General features: G+C 36.9%; 1 protein-coding gene and 1 long non-coding RNA gene across 8 annotated transcripts in view; one reads left to right on the top strand and one right to left on the bottom strand.

Annotated features, from left to right (window-relative positions):
* The first annotated feature begins 453 nt into the window (after positions 1-453).
* Positions 454-21,285, top strand: ppfibp2a (PPFIA binding protein 2a). Of its 7 annotated transcripts, none has more exons than XM_078944542.1 (23): positions 454-638; positions 1,447-1,694; positions 4,993-5,079; positions 6,237-6,350; positions 7,891-8,022; positions 11,490-11,780; positions 12,068-12,160; positions 13,017-13,128; positions 13,967-14,028; positions 14,631-14,709; positions 14,836-14,960; positions 15,055-15,122; positions 15,196-15,256; positions 15,421-15,553; positions 16,336-16,477; positions 16,847-16,972; positions 17,081-17,231; positions 18,194-18,305; positions 18,452-18,540; positions 18,634-18,756; positions 18,959-19,081; positions 19,567-19,755; positions 19,854-21,285. In XM_078944542.1, exons 1-23 carry the CDS (start codon positions 575-577, stop codon positions 20,025-20,027), a joined length of 2,898 nt encoding a protein of 965 aa, XP_078800668.1. In that variant the 5' UTR covers positions 454-574; the 3' UTR covers positions 20,028-21,285. The 7 variants fall into 7 exon arrangements, with proteins under 7 accessions (XP_078800668.1, XP_078800667.1, XP_078800672.1 ...); XM_078944541.1 differs by having other exon boundaries at positions 456-638; positions 18,956-19,081; XM_078944546.1 differs by lacking the exon at positions 11,490-11,780 and having other exon boundaries at positions 456-638.
* The window catches only part of LOC110017724 (uncharacterized), a 227,204-nt gene continuing 201,099 nt past the window's right edge, over positions 835-26,939 (bottom strand). The window contains exons 4-5 of the long non-coding RNA XR_013654867.1: positions 2,108-2,291; positions 835-2,031 (exon numbers count right to left, since the gene is read on the bottom strand). This is a non-coding gene — a long non-coding RNA (uncharacterized LOC110017724). The remainder of the gene's footprint in view (positions 2,032-2,107; positions 2,292-26,939) is intronic.

Below are 26,939 nucleotides of genomic sequence, written 5' to 3'. Positions count from 1 at the left end.
ACAAAATATTTTTTTACATCTTAGCTTTTTGTTAAATGCTTAATTGCATGATCAACGTGGGGAATTTGAAAAAATAATTCCACAAAATTATTTACTGTAATTTTAGATTTTTGTTGTTTTTTTGCATTATCTATCAGGTCCTCTATAATCATTCATTTTTAAAGGTTCAGGGACAAACTCCTAGCATTTTCCTTTTGTACTTTCAGGTCATATTTCATTTGAAGCTTTTTTAAACAGGAAACACACTCACAGAGAAGAAAACATCAACAACAGAGAAACCAAACGTTCTAAATATGAACTTTGGTTTCATGTGCAAAACACGTCTGACAATGGATAAAGCTTTGGTCACAAAATGAGAGGAGAGTTTAAACCCAGAAGCCACACTCAGGAGGTTATTTAGCTGAGAGTCCCTCAGATGTCAATGTAGCAGTTAAAGCTTTGCTGTAAAGGAATCCAAATGTGAGCTGCACAGAGATGCCTCTGGTCCTTCAGCTGAACATTTTCACTTTTCACTCTTTCATACCAATAACAGTGAGTAAGATCGCGTGTGCTGCTGTACAGGAACGTGGACACCATGGCATCACATGTCAGTCATATGTTGGAGGCTGCTTTGGAGCAGATGGATAACATTATTGCTGGTAAGAGTTTCTATTTCATTATCAAAAACTCCAGAGACAGCCCACTTTGTAATTATAGCTTTTCTTAATACCAACATAAACCACATGATTTCACTGCTGGACATACTCATGCTATGCTATATACATTTCTTAGTGGTATTTTTACCACTACAGAGAGCGTTTTTAGTAAAAAAGTATAGGAACCTGCGGAAAAACATTTCTTTTCTTTTCTAATCTTATTTATTAGTGCTTTTATTTTGTAGAACACAGAGAATAAAGAAAACTCTAATCAGTCTGAGATTTCTAGCAGAGGTGATGCATTTTTGTTGTTTTCCATGTCAGAGCCACAGCATTGTTATAAGGTCACAAGACAAATATCTCAACACAGGCAAGCTTGGTCATTGGCGTTCTTCACTGAGACACTTTTCCAGCAATAGCAGTCAAACTCACACACTGTCATTGACAATTCAGAGATAACAAACAGAACACAAAGGATTTTTTTTTTAAATTACAGTAAATATTTGCATTTAAGATTTCATTAAAGATTATAGCCGCAAAAAAAGTTTTTTAACCACAAAGACATGGCAACTATGTTAACTACAACCAACATGTAAACCTCTTATTTGAGGATTACAAATATGTTATTCTTTGACATCCAGGCAGATGTAATAGGGTGTAACAGTGCCCTCAGGAGGACATTATTGCGACTGCTTCTACTTTCCCTGCCAATTCTTCTGACTAAAATCCCAGGGGGGACACAGAAGACTGATTTTTTTTCGGACTTAATCATCTGCTGCGAACTGTTCATTTCCTTTTTTCCTTCCCCTAGGAAAAACGGGTGAAGGTCTGCTTGATGCTCCGCTGCAGATAGATAGACAAGGCTACCAGTCTCCAGGATGTGTTCAAAAGCTGCCCCTCCCCCCTTATTTAGACCCTTCTCTGGAGGCTCTTCGGCTTACTGAGGCACTCCGGGCCCTGCTGGAGGGCCAGACGTGCAAGGAAGAACAGGAGGCCCTTAGAAAGCAAGTCTCTCTTGATACAGCCAGTGTTATACTCAAATGGCTACAAAGAACTGAAGTGAGTCTTTCATATCTGAAAGCTTTCTGCAGCAGAATTACACAATACTGTGCAACTGAAATAAAAAAAGCAACAACACACATTTCAGTATGAATATAAAGAATATCGTAGAACTGTAGAAAAGGTTCAGTCTAGTTATAACACAACAGAGTCCATGGGTTTTATTAGTTGCTGTTTGATCATGGTCATAAACATCTGGAGGCTGTTTTCTTCACTGCTAAGAAAAGAGCTGGATATAGTAAACACCAAAGGTAATGAGATCCAGAACTCCTGTTTAAAGCAAAAGCAGTTGCTCTCCATTTTTCCTCTTCTAATCTCCCCAGTTTCCAGAGTCTCGCTGAAAAAAAAAACAGTATTTATTTCAGTCAACTCAGACAATGTTTACTTCCTAGAGTAAATATTGCTACTTTTACTTTTCCCGGAAACCTTCCCCCACTGCTTTGTCCTCATCTGTGTCGTCTTTACTGAATTCTTGCTCAGCACCACTCATGAGAAGCATGTGCTGTGAAAGTTTCCTCTCCCCTGTGCCCCTTCAGGGAAGCCGTGCGAAATTAGCTTGACTGATAGGTGTTGCGAGACAGAGCACCAGGCAGACACCTTGAGAGAGAAGAGAGGACAGAGGAAAGGTTTAGGAGAGAAAACAAATGAAATGCTGTACGCTATCTGAAACTTGCACAGATATGCCAAACAATAAAGGAAAGACAGACAGATGAAGGGAAAAAAGGCAGTTGAGACGTAAAAAAAAAGGAGGGGTTTAAGTAAGGGAGTATAGCCAACTGGCATAGTTTGACTTTTTCAGCTCTGAAAGTCACAGGCAGCCCAGACTCCAAACCACATGGACCTCAATCTTTGCAGCAGGCTCAACAACATCATTGCCTGTGAGAGAAGCAGATGGTGTGCAGTATAGTCAAGAGCATTTGTTTCCTTTTGCTCTGGATGTGTGTGTTGCTCCTCCATGGGGCTTTATAGCACTGACTAAACTCTATTTAGACAGTAAAATCCAGACCCTGCCTATAATGGGCCTGCAGTATGGAGTATCATAATGATTTCTATAAGCATTTTGCCTGGCTCAGAAAGGTAAGACATCTTGCACTTGTATGATTACTCTGCAAGAAAAACCATGGTTTGTTATGTTTTTTTAATGTTTTTTCTACAGTAATTACAGATAGCTCAAAATAACATTTAAAGAGGAAAACATGCTGTTTGGTGCTTGGAGAGATACTGCTTGGCATCTTATACATGCATGCTTGTTTTGGAAAATGAGAGCTTTTCAAGATTACAAGAATATGTTTTTGTTTGTTTTTTGCTTTATACCAGATTGTTTTTCACATTTTTTTAATGGAAAAATGTACAATAGTTTGATCCTAGATTACATTAATAAAATTTTCAAAACCAAAAACAAAACCTATATATAAATAAGAAGCAAAGCGTTAGAATAAGCCACATTGGGTTTGACTATACATGGCTGTTGATCAAAACCAGTGACCTTCAAAAATAAAGATCATTATTGTAATAGTTAGTTATTAATCTTTTGTATCAAGATCCACAGAAAGCAGACCCCATGCATGCGTCTGGTCTTGTTTTAAAATAAATGAAATCCATATGGTGCATACAATATTTAAGATGAAGCAAAATAACTTCAAGACCAATGTAAGAAGTGATAATATTCAGTGCTGCCAAGAATAACAATGATATTAGAAGGTTCGGTAAAATTATCAACATTTATTTTAATGATGTTTACACCATCATATTGGTCATGATGGTGTATACATTTTTTTTCTGTTGTATTTTTGCCAAATTTATTTATTTTTCTTACACATTTCTTTCAGCATGATCGAATGGAATATTTAGTTCTTGTATTTAAGATGTTTAACTTAAAGGAGATAAGCCAAACTACTGTATGTTCATGAACGATTCTTTCTGGAACTTTTGTAAAAAAAAAAAAAAAGTGACTAAATTCTTCCAAAAAACCTATTGAAATTATGGAGTTAATGTTAAGGATTTCTTAGGTCAACACTAAGTTTTTATCTTTATACTCTGCTGTACATTTTATACAGGTATCAGTGGATGGGAAAATGTTTGTGTCTATCTCTGGCAGAATAACTCAGAATAAGGTTTGGCACATATTCTTTAAAATTCACAGATCTCAATGTATGACACCGAAATCCAATTTGTTTACTCACAATCTTGTATTTGGACTAATATGTTCTACAAAAAGAGGATGGGTCAATGAATATCGTCACTATTGTAAAAAAGATTATGGTCACTTCAGTATAGATGAACGCATATTTCCTGTGAAGACAACTTTGAAATGACTTGATGCGCAACTAGGATGTAATACTCTTTCTGTCACAGGACTTAAGTAGAAAAGTTTATGAAATCAGAAAAATAGCTTGTTTTATTACTTTTGTTGTCAGTTGTGAATTGAACATAGTTTAATAGTGAACCAACTAGTGTACAGTAAAACACTTTACGTTACCAGGTATAAAAGGTGCTACATAAAAAAGGATTGATTTGATTTGAACTAAAATTATCAAAATACTCTAACCAGCAAAATAAATAAAACAGGTTAAACTCATATGATGAGTTGTCGGGATCTTCTATTTACCATTTATTTAGTTGATGTAAAACCTAAAGAAATGTTATTTTTTAATATCTTCATGTCTGCCTTTATTTAAAAAAAAAAAAAATCTTGCGTTTCTTTTCCTTTAAAAAGTGATGCTAAATGAAGCGGAGTCCTGTGTTTAACGGTGTGTTGCACCACTAGCAACATGTGGCGTGGAAGGGTTAATGTTTTTCTGTGTATTAATATGTATACCTGTTGAAAGCACACATCAAAAGATGCAAAAGACTATTCCAAATGTCTGACTGGAAAAATAAGCATTGTTGAAATAATTATGGATGTCAAGGAATCTAGATACAGTATATCCATGAAAACCCATGGAAAATTAATTAAAATGTGTTTTTTTTGTATGTTTCAAATTCTGCATTCTAATGCACATAGTGTTCATAAATTTTCTTTTAAAAATTAAGGTTTAAATTTCTGACCCCTTTTTTTCCGTGTCACCAATAATCTTTTATGAATTGTTCGACACAACTTTTAATACTGGATTAGGGTTTGTAAACCTATTACAGACTTCACATGCTTAGAAGCGGGGCAACAAGAAGTTGAGCATTTTTGTGTCTCTACTTCAGTTCCTGTAGACGCCTGGGGCTGCAAACAATATCCGATCTGTTGGGAAATGCTCTGCATCGACAGTTTGTACATTGAACTTAAGAGATGACCTTTGTCCCACAGGAAAATCCACGCTCAAGCTCTAATAGTGAATCCTACCAAGAGAGGTTATCGCGTCTAGAAGGAGACAAAGAGGCACTAATTCTACAGGTAGGCTGTTACATAAAAAACCTTCTACTAAAAGCAACATAGCAGCCTGTGTTGGATTCTAAACACTGGTTATAATATGCACTGTATTAGGTAACAGGTAAGAGGACAAAGGCATATCCCAGTGTTTCTTTGTAAATGTTACGCAATATGTGTTTCTGTTCCAGATAGGTGAAGCAACAGTTATAAGGTGGGTCAGGTTGTTAAAACACCAGAGATTTGTTTAGACTGATGTGTTTGTCCATGCCTTCCAGGTGTTGGTGTGTGAAGAAGTCAGGGTTGCTAAAAAAAGAATATTAGAGACAGGTTGAGACTAGCATCATTCATTGTTGTGATAAAGGTGTGTTTGTCTGTGTGAACTGTAGAAAGAACAGGTGCCTTGTTTTTTTTCTTCCACACTTCAAGAGGAAAATCCTTTCCAACCGTCTGGTCTGTCTTTTTAGCATTGATTAACCATTCTGAGCATTCATTGTTTCCATTTAGTATCGCATTGTAAGTGATCCGTTACTTAATCATGACACCTGATGCATCAAGGTGATCACATCAAAATTTCTTTGGTGTTAATGACTAATCTTTGGGGATTTGTGTATTTTGAGCAACTGTGTTGTATGCAATTTAAAGACCCACTCCAAAGAAAATTGTAGTTTTGGTGTTTTTAACATGTTCTTAAGAGATTTCTTTGAAGGACATATACATTATTCGGAAAACTAAGCTTAAAATTCAATTTCTGAGTATTTCTTTATACAAATCGTAGTAAATCAAAAGCAGAAGAAAAAATGCAGTTTGAAAAACCTGTAATGTATAAAACATGCTGAGTGGGCCAGAGGCTCCCTGCTAACAGCCCTTAGCTACGGGTGGTGGAATAGGGGCGGGGTTGCTCCTCACCAATGGCTCCACCCATAACTCAGTGGCAAATTTCGAATGAGCTCCTGCCGGTCTGTAGAAACTATTTTCTAGAAAACAACACAGGTTTTTCGATTTGGGCTAAAAACGGAATAAACATAACTTAAAGACCACTGTGAACGCTTTGAAAACTAATCAAAATATGATGGGAGGGGGTCTTTGAATGAATTTTGTCTGAGAAGGTTGTCTTAGTTAAAAACATATGATTAGAGAAAAAATATTCTGTTGTTTGTTAATATTTTTTTCATTCTTTAAAGGTGGGTGTGCTGACTGATCAGGTGGAGGCTCAGGGGTTGAAGATCAACGATTTAGAAAGTGCCTTAGCGGAATATCAGCAGAAGCTAAACTGCACAGAGGAGATGCTACAGCAGGTACTCTGATTAACTGACCTCAAATCGAACTAAATTGTTTGAATGCTGCTGCTTCACAGCATTGAACGTTTTGATTATTATTGCACCAGAGCCAGGGAAGTCTGACTTTTCCAGCTGACATACAGGGCTGCTATATCAATATTATTGTTCCTTTAAAAATGTGACAGTGTCCATTTATCTTAAAAATATGATGTCTTCAGCGAGGTTTTCTCATAAGCTGCAGAATGCAACACAGGAGGAGTTCGTGCTTCCTGAAGGGAAATTCCTTGCTAAGATTCCAGATAGCTTCCCTGCAGATTACCATGTCAACCAACAATTTCAAGATGATCAGACTCAATGCAGGGCTCATAAGAGTGTGTGTTTGTAGTTCACACAGGGCAAAACTAGTCTGTCTGGGTGGGAAATTACTTCACAATTAGCAACGCCCCCAACCTGCAACCTCCATTAGTGCTCACATGCAGGCATTTGAGGACAGAAATAGGAGACGATGGCGTAAAAAGGAAGAAAAGAACAAATGAAAAGGAGTAGAGCAGCAGGAGGTGGGGAGATGGAGGGGTGGAGGAATGGGGTGGTGCTGGTGAGGGCCAAACAAGCATTTTTTTCTCTCAGTTGTCAAAAGCAAAACTTCCTGAGACTGCACTCAGTTCTACCATTTTATTCATAAGGGTCTGCAGCAGGCAGACACTGGATCAGCCAGGTGTCATTCAGGTATTCCGCTTTTTAAATTCTGTTCTAACTCTCAGTTTGACTGTTAGTGGCTTTGTCTTCTGGTGAGCAGCAACCTTTGTAATGATTTGTAATGTTTGTTTTCATGCACCTGTATATTATCAAAGAGCAGTTAGGAGTGGTTTCTTGAAGACTAGGTCATTAAGAGGCCTTAGAGCTTAGCTGTAAATCTCTCATAGGTGAGAAAGCTGAAATTTGTTGTACGTGCAAATCTGTAAGCACCTGGGATTTTTTTTTTTTAAACCTTTTAAATGTAAATTTGAATGCCTTAAAGCGTGTGCATAGATTGACATTCCTTTTTAGATGTCAAGTGATTCAGGACCTGCTTGTCTTCTGTTGAATTGGCTATAGATCTACAAGTTTCCATTCTAAAGGATGGCAGCTTTTCAAGGCAGACATCACACAACATTCAGGCAATAATCTCCCCCATGTTTGATTGACAGCCACTCATCTACACAGGATTGGAAAATGCACCTGTCAAAGTTATTTTGATGTTCAATCTGGAAATGTTCTGCATGCTTGTTTTTCTGTCTCACCCTCCCTTCTATCTCCTCTGCTATGTACTTTGAGGGAGCTGTGAAACAGACATTATAAATAGTGGTCATGGGTTGTGTATATTTAGCCGCCCAAACAGCTTCTGAAACCTGTGCAGTTTTTATCACTCTGTCATTACTTAGCTGGTAGCTTGCTGTAACTCACTCTTAATGCCCCGTTTGTAGAGGATAAACGGTGCCTCGTATATAATAGAAGGGGTACTGGATTTGTGGGTTTATGCGTATGGCTTCATGCTCTTGCTGTGCATTGTTGATGACAGGAGCTCCTGCGTAGAACGTCACTGGAGAACCAGAAGCTCAATCTTATGGGGGAGGTTTCCTTCCTGAAACTGAAGCTGTCAGACATGGAGGGAAAGCCAGACCACGGGTCTGAGAGGCAGCATAAAGCTGAGGTAGGACCACGGCAAATGCTATTCATTTGTACATGATGTGCAATGCTGTTGTTCTCCTTTGGGGTATTTAGTGGCACCCCGGAGGGGTACTTAAAATTTAGAAAGAAAAAAAAAAGGCTAATTATTAAACCTTTTTTTAAAGTTTGTCATTCGACAAACATTTGTACTGTGAATCATGTGTACTTTTTTTTTCAATCCAAGTGATGTAAATGTCATAAATGTGTCATAGTCAGCAAACTGTCTCACTTTGAGAACCCTAACGATAAGTAATAATTAATTATGATTTATTTTATCTGGAGAATTGACTGTTCACAATAAAGTCAAAACCTCTTTTTTTTCTTTTGTTTATTTCAGAATATTTAAAGCAACAAAAACTAAATGTATTAAATATGAAAAAAATGTTTTAAAGTAGATGGTCCAGTGCTACGGTCAATTTATTCATTTTCAAATATTACTTTAAATTTCCTTATTTTCATTTTGGTGTTTTTAATGTTTGCACTGCTGCAAACAATATTTTTTTTTCTCAAGTTGTTTTGACACTGCTTTTGGCATTATAAATAATTGTGTTCTGGACGCCACTATACACAAAAAGCTGTCTTACACCTGTCAAGGGGTATATAATCACTACATGAATCTTCCTATATCATTCCAAACGCTGTTCTGTGCTTATAGGTAAGTGTCGGGCATCACAAAGGTAGAGATATGCTCCACGTCTGGTTCAGATGTGATTTAAATGATCAGATTAGGAACTCTGAAGCTTTAGAAGCCAGAAGATGCATCTTTCAGACTACAAGAAATCACTAGAAAAAAACACGTATAAATACAAAAGCTGATTTCACTTATAGAATCATGAACTATACTGCTTTACCACTAGCAAGTACAAAACTATATACATTTTTTCTTTTTGTCCCGCATATATGTACAGCATATATGTGCACTTATTGGTATTTGGAGGGTACTTTAAAAAAACAAAAAAAAAGAATAACGTATATTGGCATAGACCAAACGAAAGGCACATGCTTTCTGGTGCTTACACTTTGGGAAAATACATTTAAACCTTGTGCTATCTTGGATGACCCCACCCTTACTTTGACATGTCATCCCTACCATAACAAAGGTGGATAAAGGTGGAAAGATTTCTTGTAATCCATGGACACCAGTGAAGATCACAAATCATTGAAGAAAAAAGGTTTAGTGCACTGTCTAGTGGGTCTAGATGACCCAACTCCCAACGTTAAAGTGCCTAGGAAAGCACAAAGGTTAAATGTTTCATGGGAAGCTAATTTATTCCTTAGTTTTACAAGGGTTACACATATATTTTTCATTCTCTTTTGATAAAACTGATTGGATCCATACTGATGAAGCCACTTAACTGAGTGGCAAAAAGTTTCATGGAGAAAAGTCCAGATCCTTTGCTAAACTTCACAATAGCTAGATCAAGTTCCTCTAATACAGTCATCCAGTGCATATTTGATAAGATAAAAGAACAACAGCTCTTCCCAGGAAACTCAGCTTGGATGTAAACATGCCTCACTTTTTTCTTTCTTTTTCTTTTCTTTTTTTTTTTTTTTAGTCAAACAAAGCTTTTGGCATAAGAATGGTTTTGAATTCTAAACAGGCAGTATTACACCATCCTGTGTGCCAAATATCACATTTACCAATTATACCTTCAGTGATATGACAGATTTTTGTTCACGCACATCCAACAAAGCAAAAATGATTTGAATCAGTCTGGAAACCTTTCTGTAATAAAAATAAACTCTCCCAAGTTTTCAAAAGCATTTCAAATACTTATTCTTATTCTATTGTGTTTTAATAAGCTTTTTAAAAAGGTGCCAATGGTCAATTCATGGCTCTGATACTATAAGATAGATTGTAACTATTATGTAAACAAAAACATTTATCTGCTTTGGGAAAGAAAAAAAGACTTGTTAGACACAAAAATATATAAACAGAAGTTTAAATATAATCTCTTTATTTTTTGAAAACACACCGCTAAGGAGATCAAATTTAGTGCAGGAAGTGTTTTAGGTGTAAGAGCTTCAAGTATAACAAGTACAACCTTAGGTTAACAATGCTTGAATTGAACAAATACAGTCTTTTAAGCTTTTTAACATTCTAACCTACAAGTGAGCTTCTTAACAATCATCCAAGCAAATCATTTACAAAAAAATTCTAAGCTTTTCAAAACCAAATTTTTCATTTTTAACGTTTTTTACGAGCTTGGGGCACATTTTCTTCTAGGACTGCAGAGAAGCCTTGTTTTAACCCATTCCTTGGAAATTTGAGTGTAGCTCTGCTAGGAATCATGAGTGCAGACTATACACAAATCTGTGGATTTAACCTTGCAGTCAGCTGCTGAATTAATGTCAGACAATAAACACTTTATGAATGACCGGAGGGGAACGTTCATGCAGACACTGGCTTTGTTGTTCCTGGGTAGTCTACAGGAAAAAGAAAGTATCCAAGGGCTTTGAGTTTTTTCTTTTTTTGTAAATTAAATCACACATTTTCTTGAGACTGATGTGTCAGGTTACCAGCAAATTTCCTCAAGATTTAGTGACCATGTAAATTCTAGGAAGCGAAGGCTGTAGATGACAGAAGACTGTAATGTATATAGTCAATGCCAAAACACTGCTGGTCAAAGAGTCTTTGTGTTCTTAGGTTAAAATAGTTCAGACCCATTTAAAGTGGCATGATGGATGACAGACCAAATGTGTGTGAGCAGGCGCCAGCCCAAATAATTTTGTTTTGGCTGGCTAATTAGGTCACATAAAAATGAAAATAAAACACCCAATTTTATCTGGGCGCTACCAGAATAATCTTGCAGAAAAGTGAACTTCATGGAGAGTCATGGTTCAAGAGAGAGAGAGAGGTCACACGCTTTACAAAAAAAGAAATCCTTTTCCTATAACAGCTGCTTCAACTTAACAAAAGTGAAGATAAGGTTGTGCTTTTACTATTTTATCCTTCTCCCTCTTGCTGTCAGACGTGCTCACATGCACACATGTACAGCCTGTGGAGGGCTTTGGAGCCAGAAATCTTGCATTTAAATTTAGCTATGAAGGCACTCCATATCATCTGTCATATCCGCTGCACTGGACCCCGACTGAAACTTTCTCTGTCCACAGTCCAAGCATTTCTCCACTGTTGTTTATGAACTCCCCAAGAGAACATTGGCACTGATCATTTTGAAAGGTGAACTCAGCTGCAGTCCAAATGACTTACTATATAAACATGTTACTTTTTTATTCAGAAAAAATGAAATATTGGGAAGCACCATGTCTGAGTTCATCAGGACCAATCAATGGTTTAATGTTTAAAACCATTTCTACTGCCTTCATACATGACACTCTTCTTTTATAATATGATTTAGGGTATTCCCCGGTGCCTTTAATGATGACTTTGACACTCAATTAATCTCTTTCTAAAATGCTTTTCTCATTTTTTTTTCCTGTATCTGCCAGACTGTAGTGAATTTCATTAGTGAGCTGCAGGAGCAGATGTGTCAGTTTCAAAAGGAGATCAATAGCAAGATCCAGGAGAAAAAAGCCTTGGAGATCCCAGCTGACAGCAGGTGTCCAGTGGTGTGCCACAGTGAATCAGCTGATGGCTCACACCTTGAGGTGTCCTATGACAGAACCTCAGGGGGAATGAACAAACTAGAAGATGCTTCAGATGGGCCTGATGGGAACTCACACAGCGCGACAGAGGGTAGCACAGATGCAGAGCAGCGGTGCCACTGCCGAGGAAAAAGTGTAGGCATAGCTCAACTGCATGGCTTTGTAATGTTGTGCGCAGCATGGGTTGTCTCGCTTTAGTGCTTATTCCCCATCAACATGTGATGATAAAACAACAGAAAAGCTGCCGTCCATGTCACTGTAGGAGAAAGCGCTTTACATGCATCCATGCATGTTTTGGGCCAAAAAGAGCCCAAAACAAAATATATGAGCATAGAAAAGCACTCTTTCTATAAAATCTACATACATTAGTAATATTGTTGGAACCTTTGTGTTAACTAATGTTCTTTAACTTCTTGTGTTAGATCTTACTAAAGGAACTCAGGCTTCTCAAGGACAAAGTTCAAAATCTGGAGGACCAGAAGCTGCAGTATGAGAAAAAACTCAAAGTAACAAAGGTAAAAAAAAAAAAAAAAAATATTTGTTGTGTGCAGTCTCTTTCCAAATTCATGGATAATTGACTGAGCATTTTCCTCCATGCTGTCCAATCTGATGATTCAAATAGTGAAGTGAATGGGGCTCATTATTTTATTTTAAGTCTTAGAATGGATTCTGACCCAATTTTTTTTCACAGTAAGATAGTGATGGTATTTAATAATAGCCTAAAGCAATTTTAATGAACTTTTTTTAAGCTTTAGAGCATGTGCTTTAATAAGGAGGTATTTAATATATATATATAATGACACATTTTGAAGTGTCAAAACGTGATAATATCAAAAATATTACAATGGTTTTTGTAAGGAATCATGCACTATGAACTTTTCTGTACTTTAGCATTCAATGTTTAATACAGATTTTTAAACTTAAAGCCACATTTACCAAAATAATGTATTTGTTATTAACTGTTGATGCTGGTAGTGGCAAATAGCATCCAAATGACATTTATGGCACCACAAAGTACTTAGGGCACAGGTTGTATCTTCTGTTTTGCCTTTCCTTTGCTCAACAGTCAGACACATTTGACTAAATGAGCCCACAGTTTCTCTCTCAGCTTCATTTAAGCCAAACAGCCATAAGCTACAATCCTGTTGAAAGATAACTGGATATGCATCAAAAGACAACATACTGTTAGCTGCAGGCAACTCCAAAAACAGTCCAATGCCTAGTTTTATATATGTCTAGTTTATATAAGTGAAAAAAACTGTAGAAAAAAGATCTGAAAAACCTCACTAACTTCTTGCATTCTATAGTTTGCAAAACTGCTTGACAGGCTCCTTCTTCAACATGCATAAGCCTTCTGTGTTCTGCTTGCAGGTTGAGATCAACAACCTTCAGAAGCTTTTGCTCAGTAAAAATGCTGAAATTGAGAGCCTCCACACTCAGCTGATAGCCAGACCTTCACTTAACTCTGACAGCTCAGACAGAGGTAAGCACACATCCCACACATATTACAGCAATTTGTCATCTAGCCCCTCTCTGTGAGTTAGTATATTTAGTTGTATGCACTGCAAAAACAGCCCCCCGCCCCCTTGAAAGAAGTCAAGAATTCTTAAAATTTGAAAAGAAATGTTTAAAGAAGCAAGGCAAAAAAGAAAATCTGCCAATTCCGTTTTTTGCAATGTGATGACTCAAAAGTTTTGTTGTTGTTGCACTAAGTAAAAATGGGGGGGAAGTTATGCTTCAATCCTTAATGAAACCAAACTGTACATTCACTCCAGAAAATCTTTTTTTTTTTACAAATGCTGTCTGTGCTCAAATTGATTTATTTTAGTTCTTCTGTAGACATGACAACTTCGTTATCCTCAATTTGCTACCTTTCATTTCCTTCCTTTATCATTTTCTTTCCCTCTAAGGGTGTTAGACAAACATCAGCTTTGCTCTCTTTGCTGTTCGTGTAGATTAATAGAATCTGTATGCAAAAATATGTTTGTCATATTTAGCTCACTGGGGTTCTTATTTTTGGTCTAACATTGCCAAATATTGCAAATGCCTTTTGTATGTAGGCCATTCCTATAAAGGAAAGCAAATGCTCTCCAAGAGTTAAATAGTGTAAAACCTAGTAAGAGAGACATTATACCTTAAGAAACTAAGATTAGAAAATAAAAGATACAAATTATTTTTTTCATGGAAATTTGTGATCTTTTTTTTTATTTCTTTGTTTCAGCCCTGTCATATACCTTAAAGTGTGTATTCAAAATGCTATTTGACGTAACATATGCAGCTGTGTACATACATTAATCATCAGTGTGGGTTTCTTTTCACAGATCAGGAACTGCAGAGACTTAAGAGTGGAATGAAATCACTACTAGCTGCCAATGATGAAAAGGTAAGTTACCAGTCATGCATAATTCTTTCGTGCACCTGTGCATGTAAAAGTAAAGTCAGCATGTGTGCGGTCATTATTATAAATTTACTTTGGAAAATTAGAAAGTAGGTATTTTTGGATACAGTCATTAATCAGAAACTCCACCCTCCGTTTAGAGACTTTTGTATTAACCCCTCTGCAGCTTTTTGGCCCAACAAGTACTTGCAAAAGCAGGCCTATCGAAGCAGCACACTGGCCACACATGAACGCACACCCCGAGGCGAGCCATTTCAGGCAAAGCCACAGCTAAGCAGACCTCACTGTGCCAAGCTTAATTTTGGAGCAAGCTGCTGTAAGACAACCATGGCAAAAGCAGGCACCACTTTAAAAAAAACCAAAAAAAAAAAAAAACACCCTCCCTGCAGCTGGTTACCACAACTTAACATTTCCAGACAGGCCTGTGTCAGTCCCCTCCCTACACCTCTTTGATGTAAAGGCCATATGGGGGAAGAGGGAACATATGGTCTTGAGAAATGGCCTCCATCAAAGGGTCTCTGTGTGTTCACTAGACTTAAAACGGTTAACAGTTTGGTTCATGATCCTCTTACCTCTGCTTTGTGCAGGACCGGCGCATTGAGGAGCTCACTCTGCTATTAAATCAGTGCAGACAGTTCAGGGAAGCTCCTCACAACTTGAGGCAAGGTAATCACACTTTATTGTTGCTTCGCAGGAGTCGTGTTACTTTAACAATGCAGTTTCACAGTAATGCAACTTATCACATTTCTTCCATGAGGAAAAAGCAACCCCCCTTTTTTTTTTGCTCGGTAGCCCCCTCTGCTGTCCGTTCTTTGTCTAACGGTCGAAGTCCTTCAGTAAGCAGTGAAGAAGGGGAGCAAGGGTTAACCAAGAATGCTGACTCTTCTAGTGCCAAATCTGATGATCTGAAATCTGAAGTGGGGACAAAATAGCTCACCTGATATCATTTTCTTCAAACATTTTTCAAAAATGTAATTTCGATATCACTCTGTTTCATTTAACCCATCACAGGTTTCAACAAACAGTAATTCCTCCCAACAAGCATCTCTTTTATTAGTTTTGAAGGACATCGATTCTAGGTATGATACAACTTTCTCTTGTAGGATTACAAATCATTGGCATTTAATTGAACACTCTGTTTTATCTTTGCAGAACGGAACCACAGAATTCATCAGACAGCATGAACGACCTGACAGATGAACACCCACCAAAGGTACAAACGTTACATACCATAATGCATTTCTTTTCAAATTAATATTCCTAATGTTTCTAAATCTGAAAGCTGCCTTGCTGTTTCTGCTAAATAAAAGTAAATTTACTCTGACTTGTTTTGGTTTTGCTAAGTATTACTTTCTAAATCATGTGTGCTTTCTCCAGGGTGGTCTGGGTGACAGTAAAAGTCAGACTTTGCCTGTGAAAGCCTCTTTGTCTGAGCAAACTGGCACAGGGGGAACCAGCACAGAAATCCAGAGGTCTCCAGATGGGAGTGAAGATGAGGACTCCAGCCAAAGTAAATTTAAACTTTTGGTTTGTTGCATGTAGTCTTGGTGTGCTACAGAACCAGTCAGTAATAAAATAATTCCCAGGCAGGGATCGTATATGCAGAAATAAAGTCCTTCTCTAAGTTTGATCACAGTAAATTGCAGAGGCTCTTGACAGAGCAGATGGATTATGGGATAGGTTTTCAAACACAACGCAGGCTCCCTCTTTGCCCCGTCTGACCACATCCACCTCAGCTCCACCCTTCCTCGATGTGACTGACCAATTTTAACTGAAGCCCCACCCTGATTTCTCTTTGCTGCAGATGCTTTGATTGTAAACCTCTTCTGGAGATTTCACCAGGTTTAAAGTTTTTCTTCCTTATGGAGAAATGAGACTTATTATTGAATAACTTTGGTTCTAATAGTGCATTTTTTTATAAGAATGTATCAATGTTGAAAGCCAGGGTGAAGCTTAGACACGGCCATACTGTAACAGTTCTACAAAACAGGAACATGGAAAAAACAAAAACGTCTCCCTCGTTATCGTCATCAAGATTTTGTCTTCATTACTGCTTCAGCTACAGGAAACAGTCTAGCTTTTTTATTGTTATCATTAATCAAGTATTTTCTCTGGCGCAATAATGGCAGGGCTGTATTTGCTGGTGTAATATGGTGCGAGCTTCTATTTTAGACAACACAAACACATTTAAAGAAATATTTGATAATATAATTGGCCCTCCAGAGTACAGTCTAACAGTTTGATTCATATTTGTTCTCTGTACCTGACTGTGGGTCTTGGAACCTCTTGAAGGCACGCTGGAGAGAACTGATGACAGCACATCCAGCGATAATTCCCCTGCGCACAGTGGTACGAGCACGCAGCCTGGCCACCGAGCTGTGGGCTCCTCAGAGTACATGAAGAACAACCGGAGCTTCAAGAGGCTCTGGGGGAAGTGAGTACACGGATGCACATGAAAGCACCCACAATGAAGTACAAGAAGAAAAAGGATCAATGAGCGAGCCAAGGACAGATCACATCATTTCAAAAGCAAACAGGGCCAAGTTTTTTGGAAAGTTACCATTTTTTCATTTTGTTTTTGGCCAGATCACTGCATTTGAAAGCTAGCATTGTACCACTAAACTATTATTCCAGGTGGCAACACAGTATTCCTTTGTTTTATTTTTTTACACAACATCAAAACATATGACATAGATATTGAGTGGGACATGTTTCACCAAATATGCTTGAAAAAAGCAAAAATGTGTTGTTGTTTTTTCTACTGTTTATGTTTCTATTCTGTGTTTTATTATAATCCATAAAGACTTCGAAGAACCCAGTCAGGAGGTTTCCAAGCAGCGGATCCAGACACCAGTCAGTTCAGAAGAGGAGGTCTGCGTGCAACAGCGGGGCCCCGGCTCACAAGGTCCCCTGAGCATGACTCTGCACGGTAAAAGTCAACTGGCTCCTTTGTGATATTTTACAAAAATATGGTTTTTGTTTTCAAATATTTACAGCGCTACAGTTGACATTAACTGGTTGTTATAATTGGTTTCAGGGATATGAATATTCCCTTCAGCCAGTGGACCAAAGAGCAAGTGTGTGGATGGTTGGAGGACTATGGACTGGGCCAATATGTCAGTCTAACAAGACAGTGGATTGAACATGGCCAGACCCTTTTATCTGCAGCACCACAGGACTTTGAGAAGGTTAGAGATTTTAACCCTTGTGCTATCCTAGGCACTTTAATGTTGTGAGTTGGGTCATCTAGACCCACTAGACAGTGCGCTGAACCTTTTTTCTTTAACGATTTGTGAACCTCACTGGTGTCCATGGATTACATGAAATCTTTCCACCTTTATCCACCTTTGTCATGGTAGGGAGAACACGTCAATGTAAGGGTGGGGTCATCTAAGATAGCACAAGGGTTAAGCAGTTATTGATATTGTGGTAATAAAGTATAAATTGTTATGAAGTCTGTATATTTACTTCCTAAATACAACACATTACAAGCAAAATTATCCTCCAATGAGTACCTATGCGGCCTCTTTGAGGGGAACATGAGGTTTGCCGTGAGTCTATTACACTGTCAGATGTCTGCAACAAATGCACGAGAATCTGAATATATTGAAGAACACTGAGAACAACATTTTGGAGAAGATGGAATTGCCTGCCAGGAGTCCTGACATGAACCTCACCGAGCTCAGGCATGTTCCTGCCAGAGTGATCAACACTATCATGTTGGGTGAATCAGGGAAAATGGGTGTTGAAGGCTGAAATGCTTCCCCAAACATTAGGATCTAATAGCTATCAACAGGCTATCGTAGCCACATGCTACTGTTTATTAAATGAAAACATTATTATACTGCTAACACATTACTGTTTTTTTTTCTTTTAAATCTGAATCATCCAACCCAACAACAATATTTGATGACTGCCATTGACAGGGAAGATATGGCACATTTTCCATGACCCCACATGCTCAGCTCATCCCACAGATGAAATGGAATAAATAGAATTTTTTTGAATGGTGCACTTGTGTACATTCACAATAAAATGATTTATATATATATATATATATATATATATATATATAAAAAGATAAACAGTATATATTAATATCATTATTTTTATTTTGTGTGTGGCTATTGACTACTTTTTATGACTTTAGGAGATGGGCATGAAACATCCACTCCACAGGAAGAAGCTGCAGCTCGCTCTGAGGGCATTCACCACTAAAATTACGGAGAAGTCTTCTGAATTAGACCACATCTGGGTCACCCGTAAGATACTTTCTGTCTGTAGTAAAACGCAGTGACTGCATGCCGTTTTGATGTAATTTTAGAACATGAAAATTTATCTTAGTAGCACAGTTGCTTTTTTATTTCACTACATGAACTTTATTTATGTGGAAATTTCTTCTATAAAGGCTGGTTGGATGATATTGGTTTACCTCAATATAAAGACCAGTTCCATGAAGCTCGAGTAGATGGTCGGATGTTACAATATCTCACTGTGGTAAGGCTTCCTTATCCACCAATTTCAGATATGAATTGATGTAATTGCAAAGTCTTCACAACAATCCCTGTCATTCATCTTCTTACCACCCAGAATGACCTCTTGACTCTAAAGGTAACCAGCCAGCTTCATCATCTCAGCATCAAATGTGCCATTCATGTCCTTCATGTCAACAAGTTCAATCCAAACTGTCTTCGACGCAGGCCGGGTGAAGAGGTCAGTAAACAATAGTGAAATTTAATTAATGCTTTATTTGATGTCCCCATGTAATTTGCATACTGCACCCATCAGTGGAGTGCTATCTCCCTCCCCATCTCCAAATGTGAAGCCGTGCCGACAGAAACCTGACAAATATTATCACACATTTTAGTTTTTTCATGTGACCACACAGATTCAAACTGTTCTTTTTCTTTAGAAGCAGCCCTCCCCATCAGAGGTGGTCCAGTGGTCAAACCATCGAGTAATGGAGTGGCTCAGAGCAGTGGATCTGGCTGAGTATGCTCCTAATTTACGGGGAAGTGGCGTCCATGGTGGACTTATTGTAAGTACTGAGAAGAGGGAGTCTCTATTTATACATGTTTGGTGGTTGTGAGGTTCCAGCTTTGACCTGGAAAAGCCCCTGTGTGCAGCTGCAAGCATCAGCATATGTCTGTCGATCCCCAGTAACATGTAGCTTCAGCAAAACTATCTTTTTTTCTTAGGTTGTCTTGATTTTTATTTTCTTTATCGCCATACCTGCAACCTGACTTGTTACCTCACTATGTTCAAACAGATGATGTGGCAAAATGACTATCAGTATTATTCGGTAACACATGTGTATGTGTATATATATATATATATATATATATATATATATATATATATATATATATATATATATATATATATATATATATATATATATATATATATATATATATGTATATACTTATACTTATGAAGGCAGCACCTATATCCTCTTTTGTTGTTTCATATCTTGTTTTTTAATGATTCCTAAATTAATCATGCTGTTGTGCCCTCCCACAGATCCTGGAGCCTCGTTTTAGCTCAGAAACTTTGGCCCTGCTCTTAAATATTCCTCCACAGAAGACCCTGCTTCGCCGTCATCTCGCCACAGCCTTTGCTGCTCTTGTGGGACCCCAAGCTATGCAGGAAAAACGAGAGTATGGCAATGCCACAGGCCACGTTCCCCTCACTACAACTGCTAAAGTTAAAGTAAGCACTTTTTTGTGTCATAATAGCTTTTCTACATGAAATAGAACACAATTACTTAACAACTTATTTTTTGAAATGCTTTTTTATTCCTTTTTCAGCCTAAGAAGCTAGGATTCACTCAATTCAGTCATCTCAGAAAGAGAAGACCTGATGATGCAGACTATATCTGCCAAATAGACAGCGGAGGATTGACAGTCAATGGAGTTTCTCGCTTGTCTTCCACAGCACATCGAGGCCTCAGCCCTTCTTTGGACAGACAGGTTGAGAAGTGAGCTGGGCAGGGTAACAGCTCAAGCTGATGTCCCAAAAACACTTCATCACAAACATTGAAAAGAAAATTTCTCCATGTCTGCCAATCAGTCAATACCTTGTAAAGTTGGAAGAAAATCTGATACTGAAATCCAATCAGGATGCAAGGATTGGGTGATTTGCTGCAAGGAATACAAATATGCTGTATTCACATTGTGCAGATGCTTTTACCTGTTATTTAATCAGTTATTGTTGTAATTGTAAGATTACTGCCATAAATGTGGCCCTCTGCATTCCTTGTACAAATAGGTCCTTCAGCTTTACCTTTGCTATTGAAACTGCATTTTATGGATCTTTTTGTAGCCAATATTCCGCAGATTTTTTTACATCTAGAGTCAAGCCTGAAATGGTTCATTTCCCTGGCAAATTTGGACTTAAAGTAATTCAACCATCAAGTTTTTTTCCTGGTGAGAAATCATGTAGGTATCTCCAAAAATGTTGAAAGACAATGAACATGCTCAGATTTTTCCAAGGGTTATGAAGACAATGTCAGGCTTAACTGTTGATTGCTTGTACATAATATTTTATATCAGTTTCTCTAAGCATGAGTATACGTATTAAGTACGTCGACTACTCATAGCGAAATAGGGTTCTGCACTTTAAAATTAAAGATCCTGTTTAAGTTAAGTTTCTGGAACAGAATACTGCTTGTGTTTCAAAAGAACATTTTAGAAAACTATTAGCTTCCTAGCTAGATTGGAAATTCTCCTGCCCTTTTCTCAACTGTGACTTTAACCGATGGGCACCAGATGGGATGTATACTGAGTTTCTTTGTTTTACTCCCTTTACCTGCATGACTGTATATAGTGGGTGGACTCAGTTCACAGCAGAGAGACCACCTACGAAGAAATGACGTAAGGAGACTGGCTGTGTGGCATTTAAATACCTACCAGTACTTAATTTAGACATTAAGTCCAGCAGCCAAAATGAGGTACAGAGGAGGTAGAGTTGGTGTACGGCCTAAAGTAATGAGGCATCCACATCAGCAAAGATCTTTAATGGATTAAAAACGGTGGTTGTGAGGAAAGCAATCTCAACGAGGGTCGGTTGATTGGTTGAAGTCCACCTTTAGGCAGAGGTTTGTCTTTCAATTCAGTTCAGTTCAATTCAATTCAATTCATTTATATGGTCCAATATTAGAACAAAGTTCTCTCAACGGGCTTCACTAATTGTACAAAAAATAAAATAAGAAATCAATAAAACAAATGGGGTCTATGGTAATGTTTTCATGGATGCTTGACAATAGCACCATCTTCTGGACAAAAAAATGTTTGCATATCTTTACAGGAATTTTGAGGTCATTTCAATTCATCCTGAACTAACCGAAACAAAAACCTGTTAATTTACCAGTACAAAAATAAATTATGCTTAGCAGACTTTATCATATCTAAGACAGGATATCTTAACTTAACTAATCAATCTCAAGGTATCTCTATCTTATCTCACACAATATGTTCTAATATTGTCTCTAATCAATAAGTGGAACTCTTGGGGGTTCATTTAATCTGAAATATGTGTGCCAAAAAGAAGAATATATATATATATATATATATATATATATATATATATATATATATATATATATATATATATATATATATATATATATATATATATATATATATATATATAAAACAATATATATATATATATATATATATATTTAGAAAAATATATATATATATTTAGAAAAACTGAAACTATGTTTAAAGCTGGTTTTAGGTGCTAAGCTTCCAGGTTACAGCTGCCCAGTGTCTGTTTTTGTGTTTCTGTACAAGTTGTACATTTAATGCCAAAATTAATGTAATCAACTATTAAATAAAACATACCATATTCAAATTTTTAACAGTTATTCATACATATATTTTAAATTGCAGAGATTTTAACTAACCAGAAACTGTCCCAACGCTTATAATAAGTTAGGAAACTGGTTAATATAACATAATTTATAAATATTGTAGGAATTTCAGATATGTTATTGTTAGTTAAAATAAAAAAAACAACCCATAGTGTGTTCTCATGTCTACCTGTTTTCTATACTTGTTTCTGATTCAAGGTCAGGGGTTTCATGGAACCCATCAACAGACAAAAGTTAGAGCACACCTTTCACACCCCTATATAAATGGGGTGACTGTAAAATGCTTTGGGCCTTATAAGAAGGTAGTACACTATTTACCATTGACATGGAGCTAGTCCGTAACAGTGAATTAAAATACACCATTAAGCTTTTCAAGACTCATCTTAACCCTTGTGCTATCTTAGATGACCCCACCCTCACATTGACGTGTTCTCCCTACCATGGCAAAGGTGGATAAAGGTGGAAAGATTTCATGTAATCCATGGACACCAGTGAAGATCACAAATCATTGAAGAAAAAAGGTTCAAAGCACTGTCTAGTGGGTCTAGATGACCCAACTCCCAACGTTAAAGTGCCTAGGATAGCACAAGGGTTAAAGTTATAGTAATTATATAGTATATATAGTATATATAGTAATAGTAAGTTAAAGGTATAATAATTAATAGTATAACAATCGGGGTGGCTTTCTAGTTTGACCTGGTTTAAAAGTGGATTTAATGAATGAAACAAATAAGACTTTTAAACCAGAATCTAGCAGAGTTCTTCACTTATTTAACAGAAAAATAAACATTAAAAGGTGACTGAAATAAGCAAACAAGATAACAACTGTGAACAGTTTCTTAGCTTTTCCTTTACACACTCTCAATAGTAGGTAATGAGGCCTAGCATCATTAACAGTGTCAAAAAATATGAAGGCTTCTCAGAAATTCAGAATCAGGGTCAAAACTCATTTGTTAGAATTTAGGAGCTCCTTTTTCCTTCCTTGCCAAGTTATCATGCATTCTGCTTAGCTTGCATGCCATAAGTCCTATAGATGGGCAGTAGATACCTACTTTCTAACAGTGCCACTCTTTGGATACCAGTGGTTTCCCATTCAAGAGGTTCTCAAACAAGCACAACTGTAGGCAACCCCTTAACCCCTAAGGGATACAGCAGATTTAGACAATGGATGGATGGAATAAGCATTGGCAGAAAATACAAGGATATCAAATTTTGTGTAGAGAATGAAGCATGTGTCGTGGCATGACACAAAACAAGGGAAGCAGCAACTAAAAACTAGGTTATGGAGAAAACAAGTAGCAGGTGAGGGAAATGCTAGAAGCCAGGTGTGAATAATTATTTAAAGCAATGCCAAGATAAGGGGCTACGACAGTTTTATGGCCACGAAAATACATATACGTAGATTTTTGTAAACTGGCTTAAAATTCTGTCGTGAGGGGCAGAGTTACACATAACAGGTGAGAAAAATAGAGCTTGCAAAATAAAGAAATTCTCAAAGAAAAAAGAAAAATATACATTAAAGGTTCTAATGATAGACAGAGATGCAATAAACAAAGGATTGAAAGCAAACGAAAGAAACTTTTTGCAACTGATGATAAACACAGTATACCTGCCAGGATACTGTCATTGTATGGTATACTTTTTTGGCCCAGACTTTAAAACTTTAAAAGTAACGTAAGTGTACGTTAAAAAGAAAAAATAAATAAAACAGAGTAAGAAAGGTTTTTCAAACAAAAAAACGTGTGGATTTCTGTTATATAATTTGCTTCCATCACATTCTTTAGACACATAAGTGATTATAGACAAGAATAGACAACACAAGAAATGGGTTATTTTGGCAAATTCAGCCAAACAACCCCAAAATAATGATAGTATTTTCCGAAGTAAATGCATCTAGTTCTCACTAGTTCAATACCATATGTAACATTAGGTCAAAAAATAATAAAATTCCCAGGTTTACAAAGATTTTCTGCCTACGGTTTATCTGTGTCTGAATTAGCTATTTAATGTTCATGTTTTTTCATCAATCTAAATTATATTAAACTTCTACAAGAGTCAGTGGCACTTTAGCAAAATCCATGACAGTCAGTTTGCTTCTTTTGGTCTAACTAGCTTCACATTGAGTGCATGTACAAGCACACATCCTCAATTAGATTAAACACAATAATTAGGGAGTCTCTTACCTTTGCATATCATTAGTTTTACAGCATGAAACATCTTGATCAATAATTGCAAATGATGGGCTCACAAATAAATTAGTTGTACTGATTAATGTGTAACACTACTTAACTGATATGCATGCCGGAAATTAGTGGCTTTCAAGGAGGGGAAGTGGGGATCAAAGGTCTGTAAATAAAAGTCTGATTCACAAAGTAAATCAAGACCAGCATCATTTGGTGTTTTCATATCACTTAGGTATTGAATGCTCAATAAAACACAGAATTCCCACAGGAGCATGACACAAAGAGTGAGTTTTCTGCAAAGATCTTGTTTTGAACCAGCAGGTGTCAGTGTTGTTTTTGTAAAAAGGAGAACCAACATTAGCGATGTAATTGCTATATGGGCTTTTTGAACATACAAATAAATTGTTTGATAAGTAAACTTAGTTTTTTTTTATTTTTTTATTTGTCTTTGGAAGTATTGGATTAATGATTATTTTTGTATATGTTTCAGTGATTCAATGTTGGACTTGCTTTCAGGTGGAGTTCTGTAGTTTGAGCATTTTCATTTGGACTCTCATATATACCGACAGACAAAAAAATAAAAATAAATAAAAATAAAAGCCCTGTAGCTTTAAAAGGACAGAAATCAGCAAAAGCCTATTTTTTCTTTGTTTTACTACAGATTGAATTTCTTTCTTTCCACTTTGCCAAATAAATGCATATGTATAGAGAGAATGGCATTTCTGTTTTCTTGTTTATAATAGTGCATCTTAGGCTAATTTCAGTAATGTGATCCAGCCTGCAATAGCTGACAGTTTAATTACTATTATTTGTGTTTTCCCCCTCCTATAATGCCTTAGCAGTAAATTGCTACAGTATGTGCAGGAAGCTGTGCTTTGACTGGAATCTTTCCTTGCAAAATGATATCTAGTGGTTTAATTAAGTGAAGTGTTTGTGACAGTTATTGGTTTCTAAGTTACTTGTTAAAGGTAGCATTAGGGAAGAAGTGAAAGGGACCCATTATGGTTTATGCAAGATGGATCATTTTATAGAACATGTACACACCCCCTGCTAATTATAACACATTATGATTAATGCGCTCAGAACAAATGAATCTGGATATGACTATATTTTCTGTACAAACTGATTTTTTCATTGTGATTGCACCGATCTTGGGTGTCTTAAGCGACACACATCACATTGAAGTTTGATGTTGGTGATTGTTTCTGTCAGTAAAGCACCACCAGCTTGCTGGTTTGGGAAACATATTCAGAGTTAGGGTATGTTTTCTATTCTGTTCATCCAGCCGGTTAAGCTGTCGGTCTCCAGAACACCAGTTTGTTCTGACAGGCCTGCCACAATGATGACTGCATCACCCAGATGTGGCAGAGCTGCACGTGAGTAAACCCTGATGTGCTGTCCAAAGGAGCATCCAGCCATCTTCATCAGCCTTCTTCTGCCCTATCAAACATTAGTGCTCAAATTATCTTGTGAAGCTAGCTTGCATTAACTAGGAGCATGCACTGCTGCTCTTTGGCTTTTTCCAAACTGCCTGTGAATCTTTGTGTCTACTGTATTTCTTATAGTTGTGTTTGTTCAGCCTGTTTTTTTATTTTTAGTCTTTTTTTTTTATCCTGTTAAAGAACATCTGGTCCATGCTGAGGTAAGTTCACGTCACCAGCATCACTCTTCTCAGAGTCACAGAAGTCCAGGAGCCTATAGCAGGTGTCGTTGATATGACATGTCACATGCTAACATCACACAAATCCTTACAACTTGTAGTTGCATACAGTGGAACCCAAAGAAAACCTACCAATGTCACAAAAACAAAGCACGTCTGTGGATTTGGACTTCCTCCTTTTAAGATGACAGAACCTCCTCTAACAGCAACAGTCAGCCCTTTCAGGTTTATCACATTTATGTAAATGCAACAGGTATCAAAGAGATGTGCAGTTTTTGGTCATTTTAAACTTGTCTGTGTATTTTCACAAATACATTGCATTTCTTTTACTGATTTTCTGTGTATTTAATTAATTAGACATTTTAGAAAATACTTTTTTTTAAACTCCATATATAAAACTGTATTCACAGTTGTCTCAGTTAGGTACCTCCTATACACTTAGTATAGCACCACTATATTGGAAGGACTGAGACAATGACGTGACTAACACTGAGATAATTGTTTATGGTCAACTGCTTGTCCATGAAGCATAGACCTTTTCTGTGGATATGTGACACACTGACAGAACAACTGAAGCCATTTTTTAGAACATAACTATACTGTCATTTTGAAAGGAAAAATATAGAAGAATAATTAATAAAATCCAGTACAATCTATGTGGGGAGTGTTTTGACTGCCAAAACCATCAAAAAAGTGCAAGTCCAGACAGTTCTCCTGTCAGGGAACTGGATGGCTCTGCTTCCTAGACCATCATCAGGAGAGATCAAAACTGACACACATCATCAAAGACTTACGTATCTGATGAGAGCACCTGTCTGACCCTCACAGTGTAGCAGAACAGTGGAGTGCCATCATTAATAACATTTCATTTGTGCCATGCTGCCCAAGACTTTATATGCACTAAACAATAGTAAACATTCTTTCTTACTAGATCTGAACTTAGATTCTTAAAACAACAAATTCAATATTAGCAACCCATTCATCCAAAAAAAAACATTCCGCAAAGACAAAAAAGAAGTCTTCTCCACACACTTATTTCTGACAGTGGCTTAATTTTTAATATATATCACAAGACATTTCCATTTATAATTACCTTTATAAAAATGAAAATATAAAGCCCTGATTATCTCAAAAAATAAAAGTCATGTGTGTTAATCAAAATGAAATGAGCAGC

The sequence above is a fragment of the Oryzias latipes genome, chromosome 3, assembly GCF_053564925.1.
Source record: "Oryzias latipes strain Hd-rR chromosome 3, Olatipes_Hd-rR_3.1".
In the NCBI taxonomy this organism is placed as follows: domain Eukaryota; kingdom Metazoa; phylum Chordata; class Actinopteri; order Beloniformes; family Adrianichthyidae; genus Oryzias; species Oryzias latipes.
This window is presented reverse-complemented; position numbering and strand designations above follow the sequence as displayed.